General features: G+C 38.1%; 1 protein-coding gene and 1 long non-coding RNA gene across 2 annotated transcripts; both read right to left on the bottom strand.

Annotated features, from left to right (window-relative positions):
- Positions 1-2,605: 2,605 nt before the first annotated feature.
- Positions 2,606-7,567, bottom strand: LOC148877611 (uncharacterized). Its single transcript, XM_088942227.1, has 5 exons — positions 7,412-7,567; positions 6,364-6,464; positions 5,175-5,288; positions 3,074-3,175; positions 2,606-2,994 (listed from the first exon to the last, which is right to left on the bottom strand). The coding sequence occupies exons 1-5, from the start codon at positions 7,539-7,541 to the stop codon at positions 2,950-2,952; spliced, it is 492 nt and encodes a 163-aa protein (XP_088798353.1). The 5' UTR covers positions 7,542-7,567; the 3' UTR covers positions 2,606-2,949.
- Positions 7,046-7,361, bottom strand: LOC148877612 (uncharacterized). The gene is made up of 2 exons (XR_016098216.1): positions 7,224-7,361; positions 7,046-7,091 (listed from the first exon to the last, which is right to left on the bottom strand). It is a non-coding gene; the product is annotated as an uncharacterized LOC148877612 (long non-coding RNA).
- Positions 7,568-12,784: the final 5,217 nt, after the last annotated feature.

The raw sequence follows: 12,784 nt of genomic DNA, 5'->3' as shown, positions 1-12,784 counted from the left end.
TAGTCATTGCAATCAGAAGTGATTGCGACATCTCCAGCAAGAAGACAACGTCATCACCATCATAGCCGCAACAGAAGTCGCTCGCGCCCTCCATTGATGGGCCAAAGAGATGACCCAAGGTGAAATCCAACACCAACCTTACCTGTCACCATGGGAAGAGAATGCTACCCACATACCCTAAGAATCATTCCAACATTCAGCCTCCATCTATCCTATATAGTAGTCCTACGAAGAGAGAACCTTGGGGAACACCCCTCAATATCCAACATCCTTTTAAACTAAACTCATCTTTTGCACCAATCCCTACCTTAGCTAATAGCACAAGTCATACTAAGCGACACTTGACTTACCTTCAAGTCGCTAGCTAAAGACTTAACTTAGGACCTAGCCATAAGTCTCCCCATCACTCTGAGCACCTTCAAACCTATCACCAAAGCACTTGCCTAGGCTTTAGAAGGGAAGATGTTCACGGATTAGTTGAAGAACCCTCATTCACCAATAATAGACTCAAGCAACAAGCCAAAGGTAGTCTTCGAGGATGAAGACTAAATTGAGTGGGGGAGACTATCATAAGTGACCACTTTTTCATGCCACCAAGTGCCTTTGCCCTGCCCGCAACATGCCATCAGAGTGCCATCAAGTGTGTTTTGGGTGGGGTTACACATGTATTTTGTATGGAGAAATGCCCATGGCAATATTGTAATTATGCAATATGATTTTTTAATATTTTGATGTAATCTTTTGTTAGAGCACCAAAAGCTTAAGCTACTCTTTGAGGGGAGGTAGGTAGTTGTGTAGTGCCAATATCATGTAAAGGTTAAGCATGAAGTCCCCTTGACACAAACTTGTGTACTTGTGCTTGTCATCTTTAATGCAATATAAAGTGCCTTTTGACTAATTTGTGTGCATTCTTTGTTGCACTTTGTGTGCTATTTCTTGCTTTCGTAGGTTTACTTGACCCAATCAAGTGCCGCATGGGGCCTCGTCGACTAAGCCCCATGACATAAAGGTTGCAGTTGTTAGTCTTTGCGGAAGGAAAAGAATTCAAGGATTTTTTTTTTCTAGAAAAGAGAGGAGGGTTGAAAAATTGATAGACTTGATGCATGTCAAGGTAGTACAATGGCTGAAATCCTTATAGTTGTTTAGAGATTTCACTGTGGATGACTTGCTTAGAAAGTGGGGTGAGATTGCTAAGTGTTACCAAATCAAAACAGACCTAAGAATTTCATGGAGTCCTCCACCATTGAGTTTCATAAAACTGAAATTTGATGGGAGTAGCAAAGGGAATTTGGGACCTTCAGGTATTGGGGGTGTGTTTAGGGATGAGAATGGATCTACCTCAGCTCTGTTATTAGGCCCGATAGGGATGAGGGGCTCTATCAAAGCTGGGATCTATGCAATTGTGGAAGGTGCCCAAAAAGTGAAGCAGATGAATAACAAAAAACTTGTAATTGAAGATGATTTGGATATGGTAGTAGGGTGGCTACAAGAAGATAAGGCTGGTTCATGGCGGTATAGAAATGAAAAGAAAAGGTTTAAGTGGTTGGTCAAGGATATGAAAGTGAAATTCAGTTGGGTGAAGAGATCCCATTTGCTTATGAGTTAGCAAAGATTGGGGTGGATAGGGAAGCTTTATTTTGGGCTCAATTGTAATTTTAGACTTTGTTTAGGGCTTTGGCCTTACTAGGGGTAGTTAAGAATTTTTACCTCCTTGCTTGTACTATATTCATAGTGCTTATATAATAAGCACTTGATTCAGTTTTTTCTTCCAAAATTATCCCTAGTTGAATTTTATAAAAGTACTTTTATAAAAGTTCTTTTATAAAAGTACTTTCACAAAAGTGCTTTTATAAAAATACTTTCACAAAAGTGTTTTTATAAAAGTACTTTAATAAAAATGCTTTCATAAAATTACTTTTATGAAAGTATTTTCACAAAAATACCTTTATAAAAGTACTTTTATAAAAATGATTTCATAAAAATACTTTCACAAAAATACTTTTATGAAAATTCTTTTATAAAATTTGAAAGAAAATAAAAGACAAAAGAGTCACAAATCCTTATTAAGTGCTTATTAAAGAAAAAATGCTATCAAACACCCAATATGAAATAAGTGCCCATGAAAAAGTTGGGTGTCAAATGTATTCAAATAATCACTTATTTTTAACATTAAGCACTCTCAAACATAGCCTAAAATCTCCTGTTTTTATACATCTTTAAAGGATTATAATCCTCCTTGAGCCAAACGAGACTAAGTCGTTCAATCATTCTACTCGGACTACATCTCAGAGGTGACAATGTCAACCAGGAAGCTAGAATTATTGTACCACGTACAAAGCCTAGAACAAGAAATGGCAAATTTAGATTACTTGTGAGTTATGAACTACAGCATTTGCACTCCTGGGGATATGAGATACCTAGTAGAATTCCAAGCGAGCTAACAATGTCCTGCAATCACCAATGGCACTGCTACTGCACCATGGTGCATCCAAAGAAATCACCAACAGAAGATTAATAACTTAAACTTTGTTTTAGCAAACACATTAGGGGTTCAAATTCACATGATTTACCGGTGGATGCGTCATTTGACTACGCAAAGCCAAAATTTTCCATGAAAGCACGCACATTGATGAATTGCAATAAAAGTAGGAATTAGAGTTATTTCAATTTACAACTGTAGAAAATTGTGCCATTTCTCATATGTGGTGGTTTCTTGCAAACAGAATGAAAAAATTAAAATAAAATAGAAAGAAATAAAACCCTCTCCAAATGAGAAAAGATTGGTATTTTTTTTCTTGATTGATATAAAAAAGATTGGTAGTTACATACTTCCAGAAGTAGAATTCCAGTGAAATGAACCATCAATTGTTAAAACGATTTAGTGGCTACTTAAGCATTCAGTGTTCTCGTGTTTCCATTTGGATTCTCCGGTTCTAAAAGGAATATGTACTATCGGAAAAAGAAACCAATGATGGAATGCCAATATCCTGCCAACTGTAGAAACAAAAAGAATTATCAGTTGCCAAAACGAACGTGGAACTCGGAGCCACCCTTCTCTGTGCACAACACTTACCTGTGTTAGAATACTATTTCCGGTCTGACCTTCAATGACCAACCCTGCTGTAAGACCGATCATTGCCCATGCTCCATTAAGTGCTTCAATTTGACGTCGCCTCTGTTATTCAATCATTTTGTCAGGCCAGATTCATCAAATCAAAATACAGAAAGAGAATAGTGGAAGAAAACATGGCCTAGATATGCTGATAATCTTTTGGGAACGGCTGTGGCAGAAAGTAAACTGAGGTTATATAGGGACACATGAAACAGATGGACAACATATGCATACACCAAACAATGACCATCTAATATATCCAAACAACAAAAAAGTGTTTTTTTTTTTCATGATTATGATTTGTCCATGTTATTTGGACTCACAGCGCTTGCAAATAGTGGTATAATTAGAAAAAAAGGTGTTCTGTTCCACACCAACAACCACATAAGGAGACCAAACCTTAAGTTGTAGTTGTTTTATCAAAAAAAAAAAAAAAACCGTAAGTTGTAGTTAAAATTTTTCAGTTGCTAGATTAGACACCAAAACTTGAAGACTAGTTTCTCAGTCTTTAATAACATACTCATATTCAGTTCCTCACCTTCATCATCATCATCATCCAAGCCTTATCCCAACTATAGGGGGCCTGCTACATGAATCCTGTTTCACCATTCATTCTGTTTAATGCTATAGCCATTGTCAAATTAGTATACTTAAATCATTCTATTTAATGCTATAGCCATTGTTAAATTAGTATTACTTAAATCATTTCTTACTACTTCAACTCATGAGTCCCTTTTGGTCTTCTACATATGTGAGACCAAACCATCTTAGTCTACTTTCTCTCATCTTATCACCTACCGGATATTCAGTTCCTCACCTTGAAAACTTTTTACTTGCTAGATTAGACACCAAAACTTCAGGACTGGTTTCTCAGTCTTCAATAACATACTCAGATTCAGTTTCTCACCTTGTAGTTTTTTTTTCCATACCATACTTTTGATAAATAGGTGTCCTCTATTAAAAGGGACCTTTTACACACAAAACAGTGTTAAAAGTGGGAATTCTGCAAGCCAAAGGCAAGCAGGTTCTCCCTAACCTTATTCAGGCATTATGTGAAAGCAGGGGTACAACTTGGGAAGGTAGGCAGTCAACCCAGGCCCAACCCTAAGACTTAGACCTCAGGCTCAGGCCTAGCCCAACCAATTGTCAACCCCAAGTTAACTGCCCCAAGCTTGACTCAACACAACTCAGGCCAGGTTCAGGCTTGGTCAGGCCAAGGCAAGTTGGTAAGGTTAAAAAAATTTTCTAGATTTGTTTTTCACATTCACCTTTTATTGAGCTTTATAGCCCAAATTAGAAGTAGAATTGATTATAAATATGCACAAATGCCATTATTAAATGCATACATACATTTTTTGTGCCAACCCGTATAGTTGAGAGAGAGAGAAAGATGTATTTATATGAAAACATGCATAATATATGTGCATCTATACATATTTGTGCATAGGTATGAATTTGGATTAATCATATGTAGACTGTAAATTGAATAGAACAGAATGGCAAAACAAGACTTGGATGATGACGATATACATATTGTAAATAACTAATACTCTATACTGTAAATGATAGTCCTCAACCTAAGACCAACCTGAATTTAGGATAAGTTCAAGTTTTCTGGGCTGAGCCAAGTCCAAAGATCAAAACTCAAGCCATATTTGTGCACAAGATCAATTTGATTAGACCAGGCTCAGGTTGGGGCCGTTGGGCCCACCCAAGTTGTAGTCCTATGTGCAAGGTGGTCAAAACCTGGTGGTGGTTCAAGGTGGGGTGGGCCGGGGGGGTGGGATTTCATCTTGCATGTTCTCAGTTGTACTTCAATTAGGAAAGCATCGAGGAACCTAAGTGAATAATTAAAAAAACTCGTCTATTTTCTAGAGCCGTATTTTGTTGAACTGAGAATAGTGAATTTCAGAGGGATCATCCACTGATGTAAACACAAATCGCCAGATCACCTAAAATCTTATGTCTCTATTTTTCTTTTTCTTTCTTTATATACGACTTGCTTTTTGACTACATAGAGAAGCATCTTCTCTGGAGGATAAGAGAAAATAGGTTCACTCACCTTGAACTTCTCTTTGGCTTTGATTTCCTGCATTTGTTTGGCAGCTAAGCGCTTTGCCTCCAAAGGATCAACCATGATTATCTCATTGCTTGAATTTCCTTTTCCTCGAGATGCCTACAAATAAACAACATTGATAGAAACTAAAGAAAGAGAACAACATCTTCCATCTAAACTATGTCATTGTCTAAAAAATTGAGAAGAGAAAAAAATAGGAAAATGGACAGGTTCACCAAGTCCTCAGTTTTCATACCAAGGATTATAAAATCAAACATTCACATCAACTCCTAGCAAAACCAAGGATATGTTCAATTGACCACATGATCTTAAACCCTGTCTTATGTTTATGAGGACGCAAATATCTGACTTCAATGCATAAATCCATAACCAACCATCTTGTATCAACATTCAATTCATTCTCTTCAAGAAGATCAAAAAATGAATCATAAATACCAAGTCTACTCAAGTTAACTATCTTATTGATTTTGGATTGAAGCATCAAAAGGCAATGGTGGCATATAACCTGAGAAACATATATTCAAAAGCCCAATGTTATATCTAACTTTACAATATACAAACATGTGCATAATGGTAATATGTACAGATACAAATAAAAAACAAGTTATCCTTCACAAGGTGAAGAATGATTAAGAAGGGAAGTGATAGGGGAAAAACTTTCACTTTCCTTCTGAAGCATTATTCAATTTTGTCCAAAATTAAGCTTGACCAAGAATTTACAAACAAGGGTAAAACAACCAATCTTTCTGAATAACAAAGAGTGTGCAGCCTACAATCTAATGGCTCCCGTTTATTAATTATTTGATGCCATAAAGTCCATATCCAGGGGAGTAACACTACATATATATAACAATGGATGAAAGGAATGTACTATAGAATGAAAAATGGAAAACTCTAGAGCCTTTAGGTATTAACAAAATATCCAACATAGTATGAATCTGCCATTACTGATATTACTTTGTTTTGAGTGCTTTATTACTCAGGATTTTTTTTTCTTTTTTTGCTACCATATGGGATGCCAAGTAGCAGATGAATCACCGGTTTTTGTACTGTAAACCATGATATTGAAAAGGTGATAAACTGGAAACTAGACAATCGAATTCCTAGTGACCAGTCATATTCGAAATAAAAGAAAATAGCATAATATATATAGAGGCCTTGAACTGGTTCATACATTAGAGTTGGCCAAGATCCGAAATGCTTGGCATCTGCTCCTATGGGTAATCAGCTTCACATCTCCACTCCTTCTCAATCCCCAGCCGAAGAAAAATAGTTCTGTAAGACAAATTTGAAGTTAAAAGGATGATGCCAGATAAAAACAGGAGAACGATTGCTTCTATGACAAACATAAAATGTCTCATTTAAAGCTACACTTTCCAATGGCTCATTAAAACATTCATCTAGATACCGTAACCTATTTTCACATCTGAAGACAGGACGCAGCCAAAAACATATCAATCTAACCATCATGGCACCAAAGGTAGCCAATTTTTTTCCTGCTATTTCATGTGTCCCAGTTCTAATTCCTGAAGACAATTAAAACTACCCAAATGACACCGTTTTTGAACTGTGTCCTATCCAATACGTGACCAACCGGTCGAAGAGTCTAAATCAGAAAATAGACAAACCAGAAGTAAGGAATCACGACGAAATTTACATGTTCTAGCTACCCCGATACTGGTTTATATACAGCTTAACTAAACTACATATCAATCGTTCCTCTGAAAATCTCAATCAAATCTTATGGTACTTACATTTTGCAATTAGTTTCTTAAGATTACTTCCACCAATTGAAACTTGAAACCTTGGATGAAGGAATAAATCTTGCTTATTATTGGATGTTCATAGTTCTCATATAAAATGCGAATTTTGTGTAGGTCTATTTCCAGAAAACAAACATACCTACCAAAGAAAAACCCCATAAAACATGTTAATCTTGGTAGATTTTTTAAGAAATATAACAGATCATCCAATACAGAGAACAGCTTTAACACAAACTATAATATTGTTCGAAGTCAACAACTTTTTGCTCACTAAAATTTGCTTTCCTTTCAAGCTTTTCGACGATTTTCGGTCACCCGTGGTGATAACCAAAAGAGAGTCGGTTCTAATTTGAGCAAGAACTTCGACAAGTTCTCAAAAGCCAGTTTCCAGAAAGTCAGAAAAACAAAAACGAAAGAAATAAAGAACTAAGGTATGTTTTTTTTTCGGATTGCACGCACTTGAGGAATTTTGATGAGAAATAACTTGAAGTTGAACAGGAGGAGCAGCGAGCATCAGAGGTGGAGATAAGATCGCCATAAATGGTGAAAATCGTGGAACCCATCCTCCGAACCCAACTTTTACAATCATATATTCTACTCTTTACCCACGAAAGCGTGAGTATTTAGGGCCGTGTGTATTTAAAAAGATGTTCTCAATGCGCGGCTGGATGACTGTGTTTGGAGAGTGTCTGAGTGTGCCTAGATACTATCGCAAAAAAAAAAAAAAGGGTAAAATACAAAAACCTATGCTCAAGTTTCTGAAAATCATAAAAACCTCTCCTGTATTTTTATTTTAACAAAATTCTCCCATGAATTTTTAAAAAATTCAACAAACATCTCCCTTCCGTCACTGATCCAAACGGAAAACGTTAAACCCATGCATCAAATGTTTTTAAATACCCATTTTACCCTTTTCTTGCTCCCCATCACCACCTTCGATTCAGACCACTCTAGGGCCCTTGATCTGGTCCAGGGACAGCTTGGCCAAGGAGATTGTAAGGGCACCATCCTCTAGCTTGGCTTTCACTGACTCTAAACATTTTCTGTCATCTGGAACTACCTCCAGAACTTGTGAAGATGTACAATTATAAGAGTTTTCTGTCACGAATTGTCGGAAGTGCCTCCAGAACTTGCGAACATGTGCAATTGTAAGAGTTTTCTGTCACGAACTGTCGGAATTGCCTCCAAATACACATGCGGCTTTAAGAAATTGACGATAATAGCCAATTTCGGTGAAGTTTGATTGAGCAACTTTCCTAGCAAACAACAGGTTCCGCCGAACACTGATTGCTTCCAATGAAAATGAATTCAGTGAACCTTGAAGAGAAAAAGAGATGAACCTCTGGCGACGATTAGCCGATGATTATTCTTTATGTTCTCTTTCACTCATGGCCTTCACATTATTATCGTTGAAAATTTGAGTGTCCTCCTTGGTAAAAGCGTTAACTCGATGTTTGTCCACAGAGACCAGAAATCAAGGCGGAACCCCAAATTTTCCAAAAATATTTCAGACGAATTCTAAGATCAATTTATCTTTTCTCCTACATGAGACACCCAATTCCTTGTTGTCCAATCATCCCTTTTTTCTCTTATGTTCAGTGTCGTCTTCTTTTACTCTTCTTTTGCATTTTCAACCCCGAGTTATTTGAACAGATGTTCCTCTCTATCAGTCAAAGATTTTGCTTCAAACGTTCTTATCTCCCCTAACAAATGGTTCATCTGTGGATTCTACCCGGTGGTCAGACACAAACCATACAACTTCTCAATCTAATATACCAACTTAATGGACAAGACTGTTGTATGGATAGCCAACTGATGAACTTACAATTTATCTATATTTTATGAGGTTTTTGCATGAAATTTTATGATGGTTTAATTAAATTTTGCCCTATTTTAGCTTGATTGCAAGAAAGATTTCAGGGGGAGCCAAATCAACAAAAAGAAGGCAAAAGCAAGAAAAGAAAACCCAAAATTTATCAAGTTCAGCCCGGCCCAGCCATGAGAGCAAGAGAATTTCATTCGGCCCAAGAAGAGCAAGTGAAACTCTTTGGAAAATCCAAGGGAAGAAGCCTAGCAAGAAGGAAATTTTGGCCCAGCCCATTTTTAGCCCAAATAACAGCCTAGAGTGTAGCCCACTTGAGCTCAAAAGCAAGCTAAGTTGTAGCCCAAATAGCAGCCCAAAGGGAGCTAGGGGCGGCAACTCCTAGAAGTTTCTTGAAGAGAAGGAGGGAGCACTCTAGAAGGTTCATGAGGGGTGTAATACACCCCATTCTAGAGGCTTCAAGAAGGGGCAAGAGCCCCTTTGAAAAACTATATAAGGAGGCCTCTAGGAGGGGAGAAAGTGTTCAATTGCTTGAGAGGAAGGCTCTCCCACTCTTAGAGGTTCGGCCACCTTGAGAGAAGAGAAGAGAAGAAGGCTAGGCGCAAGGAAGAAGAAGAAGAAGGGATGAAGGAAGTTCATGACAAGCAAGCTAGAAGAAGAAGGTGAGTTCGAATTGAGGGTTTGTGATTCAAAGATCTTTTGTAATAAATCATTTGTAGTTTCATTCTCTTTTTATTTGAATTCAGTTTCTTTGTTATATTTTTTTTCTTCTTTCTCTTTGTTTCCATTCTTCCTTGATGTATTTCAGCTTGTAAAATTTCAGTTCAGCAATCTAATTCTTTTTGATTCATTCAAATGGTCATGCATTGTACTTGAAGTTTCTTGAATAAGGGTGTGATTGTAGAGTAATTCGGCCAACTAACCTTCAAAACTCAGATCTGAATTCTCAGATCTGAGATTGCAAGATCTGAATTGCTTGAAAGAGAATTCAGATCTGCAATTTTCAGATTGGGCGAATTAATCTACAGCTTGGAATTCCTAGAGTGCTTGAGAGAGACTCTAGGAATTCAGATCTACTATTCAAGAACTGAATTGAGTGCAAGGTTAGAGATAACTTGCACAATTCAGTTAGTGATCAATTCAGATTTGAATTGATGCCTTAGAAGTGTTTGAAGAAATGCATGCATGGGGATTAGATTCTTGCTAGAGATAGAAGAACCGTCACTCATGCATAGGATGAACATGCGCTTGAGAGAGGCTGTTCATGACCTTGGGGTTTCACCAAACCAAGGCTCAATCATGATTTATTCGAATGATCCAAATTGATAGATTGCTGAATTCTGAGATTGACATTTACTGCTTACTCTTCTAACCTGATTTGAAGGCAATTGGGCCAATGATTTAGATAGATTTTAATTTAGGATATCTTAGCTTTCATCAGAGTTTAGATTTATTTGTTGATCAGATAAGAAGTGCTCAATTTAGTATTGGTAATTGTTTCCTAAATCCTCGTGGGAACGATACTTCACTCTCTACTTTATTACTTGAACGGCTAGTGCACTTGCTAGTGTCACAATGAGCCACACATCACCAACCGAGACAGACCCGTCAATGGTCATCGATCCAAAGTTTCGCTGCATAGGGATGGGAAAATGGTGCTTACCGATGCTTACAGCTTAATCGTCTGGTCCATTAACACATCCGATGTTGATGCTTACCAATTGACGGTACCCGTCCAATGATGATACTAAGAATTTCGTTCAGCAACAAGAACTGTACTCTAATTTCTCGTTCATTATAGGAGGAAGCATGGTGGAGAGGTATGGGAATAAAATAAAAGAAAAAGAAATACTAAAGAGGGGGAGATGAAAAAAAAATGTAAAGATAATGGAAGAAAAAGGTAAGAGGGAGTCTAGAGATTCAGACCTAGTCGACGGATGAAAAACAGAGGATTGATTGGTAGAAGCAAAGAGGTGGATCACTTCAAGTTACAAATGGAAGGAATTGAGGGAAGAAGAAAAAGAGGGGAGAGAGAGAGAATGATTGAGAAAATGGAGACCATAGTTGCACTAGTGGTATGATGTGGTCATAGTAACTCAGCCACTACTACTATTCAAATAGATGAAATGAAGGGATAGAATATCCATCACATGGACGCCCAAAGATTGCGAAATAAGGGGGCGAATTTCAAAAATTTTTCTCTCCCTTCAACTGGGAATCGCATTCCCTATTTAGAAAATCATATTTTCAATGATCATTCTTGAACCATAAACCGAATCAGATCTGAACCAAAAGGAGTAGGAAGGGATTATACCTGATACGGAGAAACAGTATCTCCCAATGGAGGTGTTCACGCCCAAGGAAGGATCCAAAATCTACTCCCACTGAAAATGGCGCAGTGCGGGATGGAGCAGAATCAGCAGTGTTCTTCCAAAAGAACTTGAACCTTCGCAAGAATCAACATGATGGCTTGTGAATACAGCTCCAATCAATATTTTCTCCAAAAGATTGGTATCAAGATCAAATCTTGATTGCTCCTATAGAGAGTAGGAGATCGAACTACTGAAAGCAGCAGCTGCAGGAAGGAGGCGGCAAGAGAGTATTCGCAAGGTGCAGAATTCTCTCTTCTTGTGATTTTAGCTCTAAAGACAAGAATGTGTTGGTTGCATGTCTAAAGGTTGCCGCCCCCTCCTCCTTTTATAATCTTAAAGGGATCAGCTCCTAATCCCATTAGGAGTTGCTAATCCAAATAATATTTGGATTAGAAGTTCCTTTAAGTGATAAAGGATAATCCTTATCTTATCTGCAGATCAGATCAGCCATCTCCTAATCTAATTAGGAGGCTTCCAGATCTAAATCTTATTTAGATCTTGGACTCTCTAAGTGGATAGGATCTATGCCCAATCCTATCAGCTGATGCATCTCAGAATTCGCCCCTTTTATCTACACATCAGCCACATGGGTTCGGCCCAGCCTTTATTACAAAGCCTGGCCGAATACACTGTTAATGGACAGTGCACCCCCTGAAACCCATCTTATAGGATCTATGGGCCCAACACTTACCCTAAGTGGTCTCTGAGCCAAGCCACCTTGTAACACCCAGGGACTATGGGCAGATGCAAGATTAGCCCATCAGGTATTATCCTCAATGGTCTTACACTTAACCTCTCAGCCCATAATGATCATACACTGCCCGACAAGAGATGACCTCTCCCTCAGCTGCAAGGAACAGTGTCGCACTCTCTGCTTATATGGGTCCTGGGAATTAAAACCTTTTGCAAATCATTTCGAAACCATAATATATATACTTTTATATCTCATATAAAATATATTTTGCAATCTCAACGATTGAAATCGGCTGCCGGCAGTCTTGGTTTCCATCAGTGAGAGTGCATCCCCGATCATTACCTTTGTCCAACAAAGGGGCTGATCATGTCACTATGATCACCCACTCAGATGAATTCTTAGACTGTCCCAACATACCCAGGTTTTGATCCCCGCTAAGGATCTCACTGATTGGTATATCAAAGACAATCCAATCCGACACCTAGTGCAGTATCATAATCGAGTATAGGGGTCGGGTGTAACTTTCCAGTTTTGCCCATCAATCTCCAAGGTCCAGGGCAATACTGGAAATCTGGTCATGTTCAAAGATTCAACTAATCCTACACTATATGTGCCTAGGGTCTCACCCTGGCAACTGAGACAGGCCACCCCAACCGACTTGGTGGCACCATAGTATCAGCCTTGTCACGATAGGTCTCCCCAGACCGACCCACTAGCTGTAAACGTTCTAAACTAACACAAGTCTCATTAAGTGTCCAGTTTAAGGGTATTGCATAGAAACATACCAAGGTAACATGAATCAAATATGCACTTTTATTCATTTGCAATAACTCATAAAGTATATCATCTTGATTGAAGCTAAGGGCATACAAAATTGTCTAACAGATTGGAAGGAATTGAGGGAAGAAGAAAAAGAGGGGGGAGAGAGAGAGAGAATGATTGAG

The sequence above is a fragment of the Nelumbo lutea genome, chromosome 1 (genome assembly GCF_056320005.1).
Source record: "Nelumbo lutea isolate HS-2025 chromosome 1, American lotus-T2T, whole genome shotgun sequence".
In the NCBI taxonomy this organism is placed as follows: domain Eukaryota; kingdom Viridiplantae; phylum Streptophyta; class Magnoliopsida; order Proteales; family Nelumbonaceae; genus Nelumbo; species Nelumbo lutea.
The sequence above is the reverse complement of the archived record's forward strand: the minus strand, read 5'-3'. Positions and strand labels throughout refer to the sequence as shown.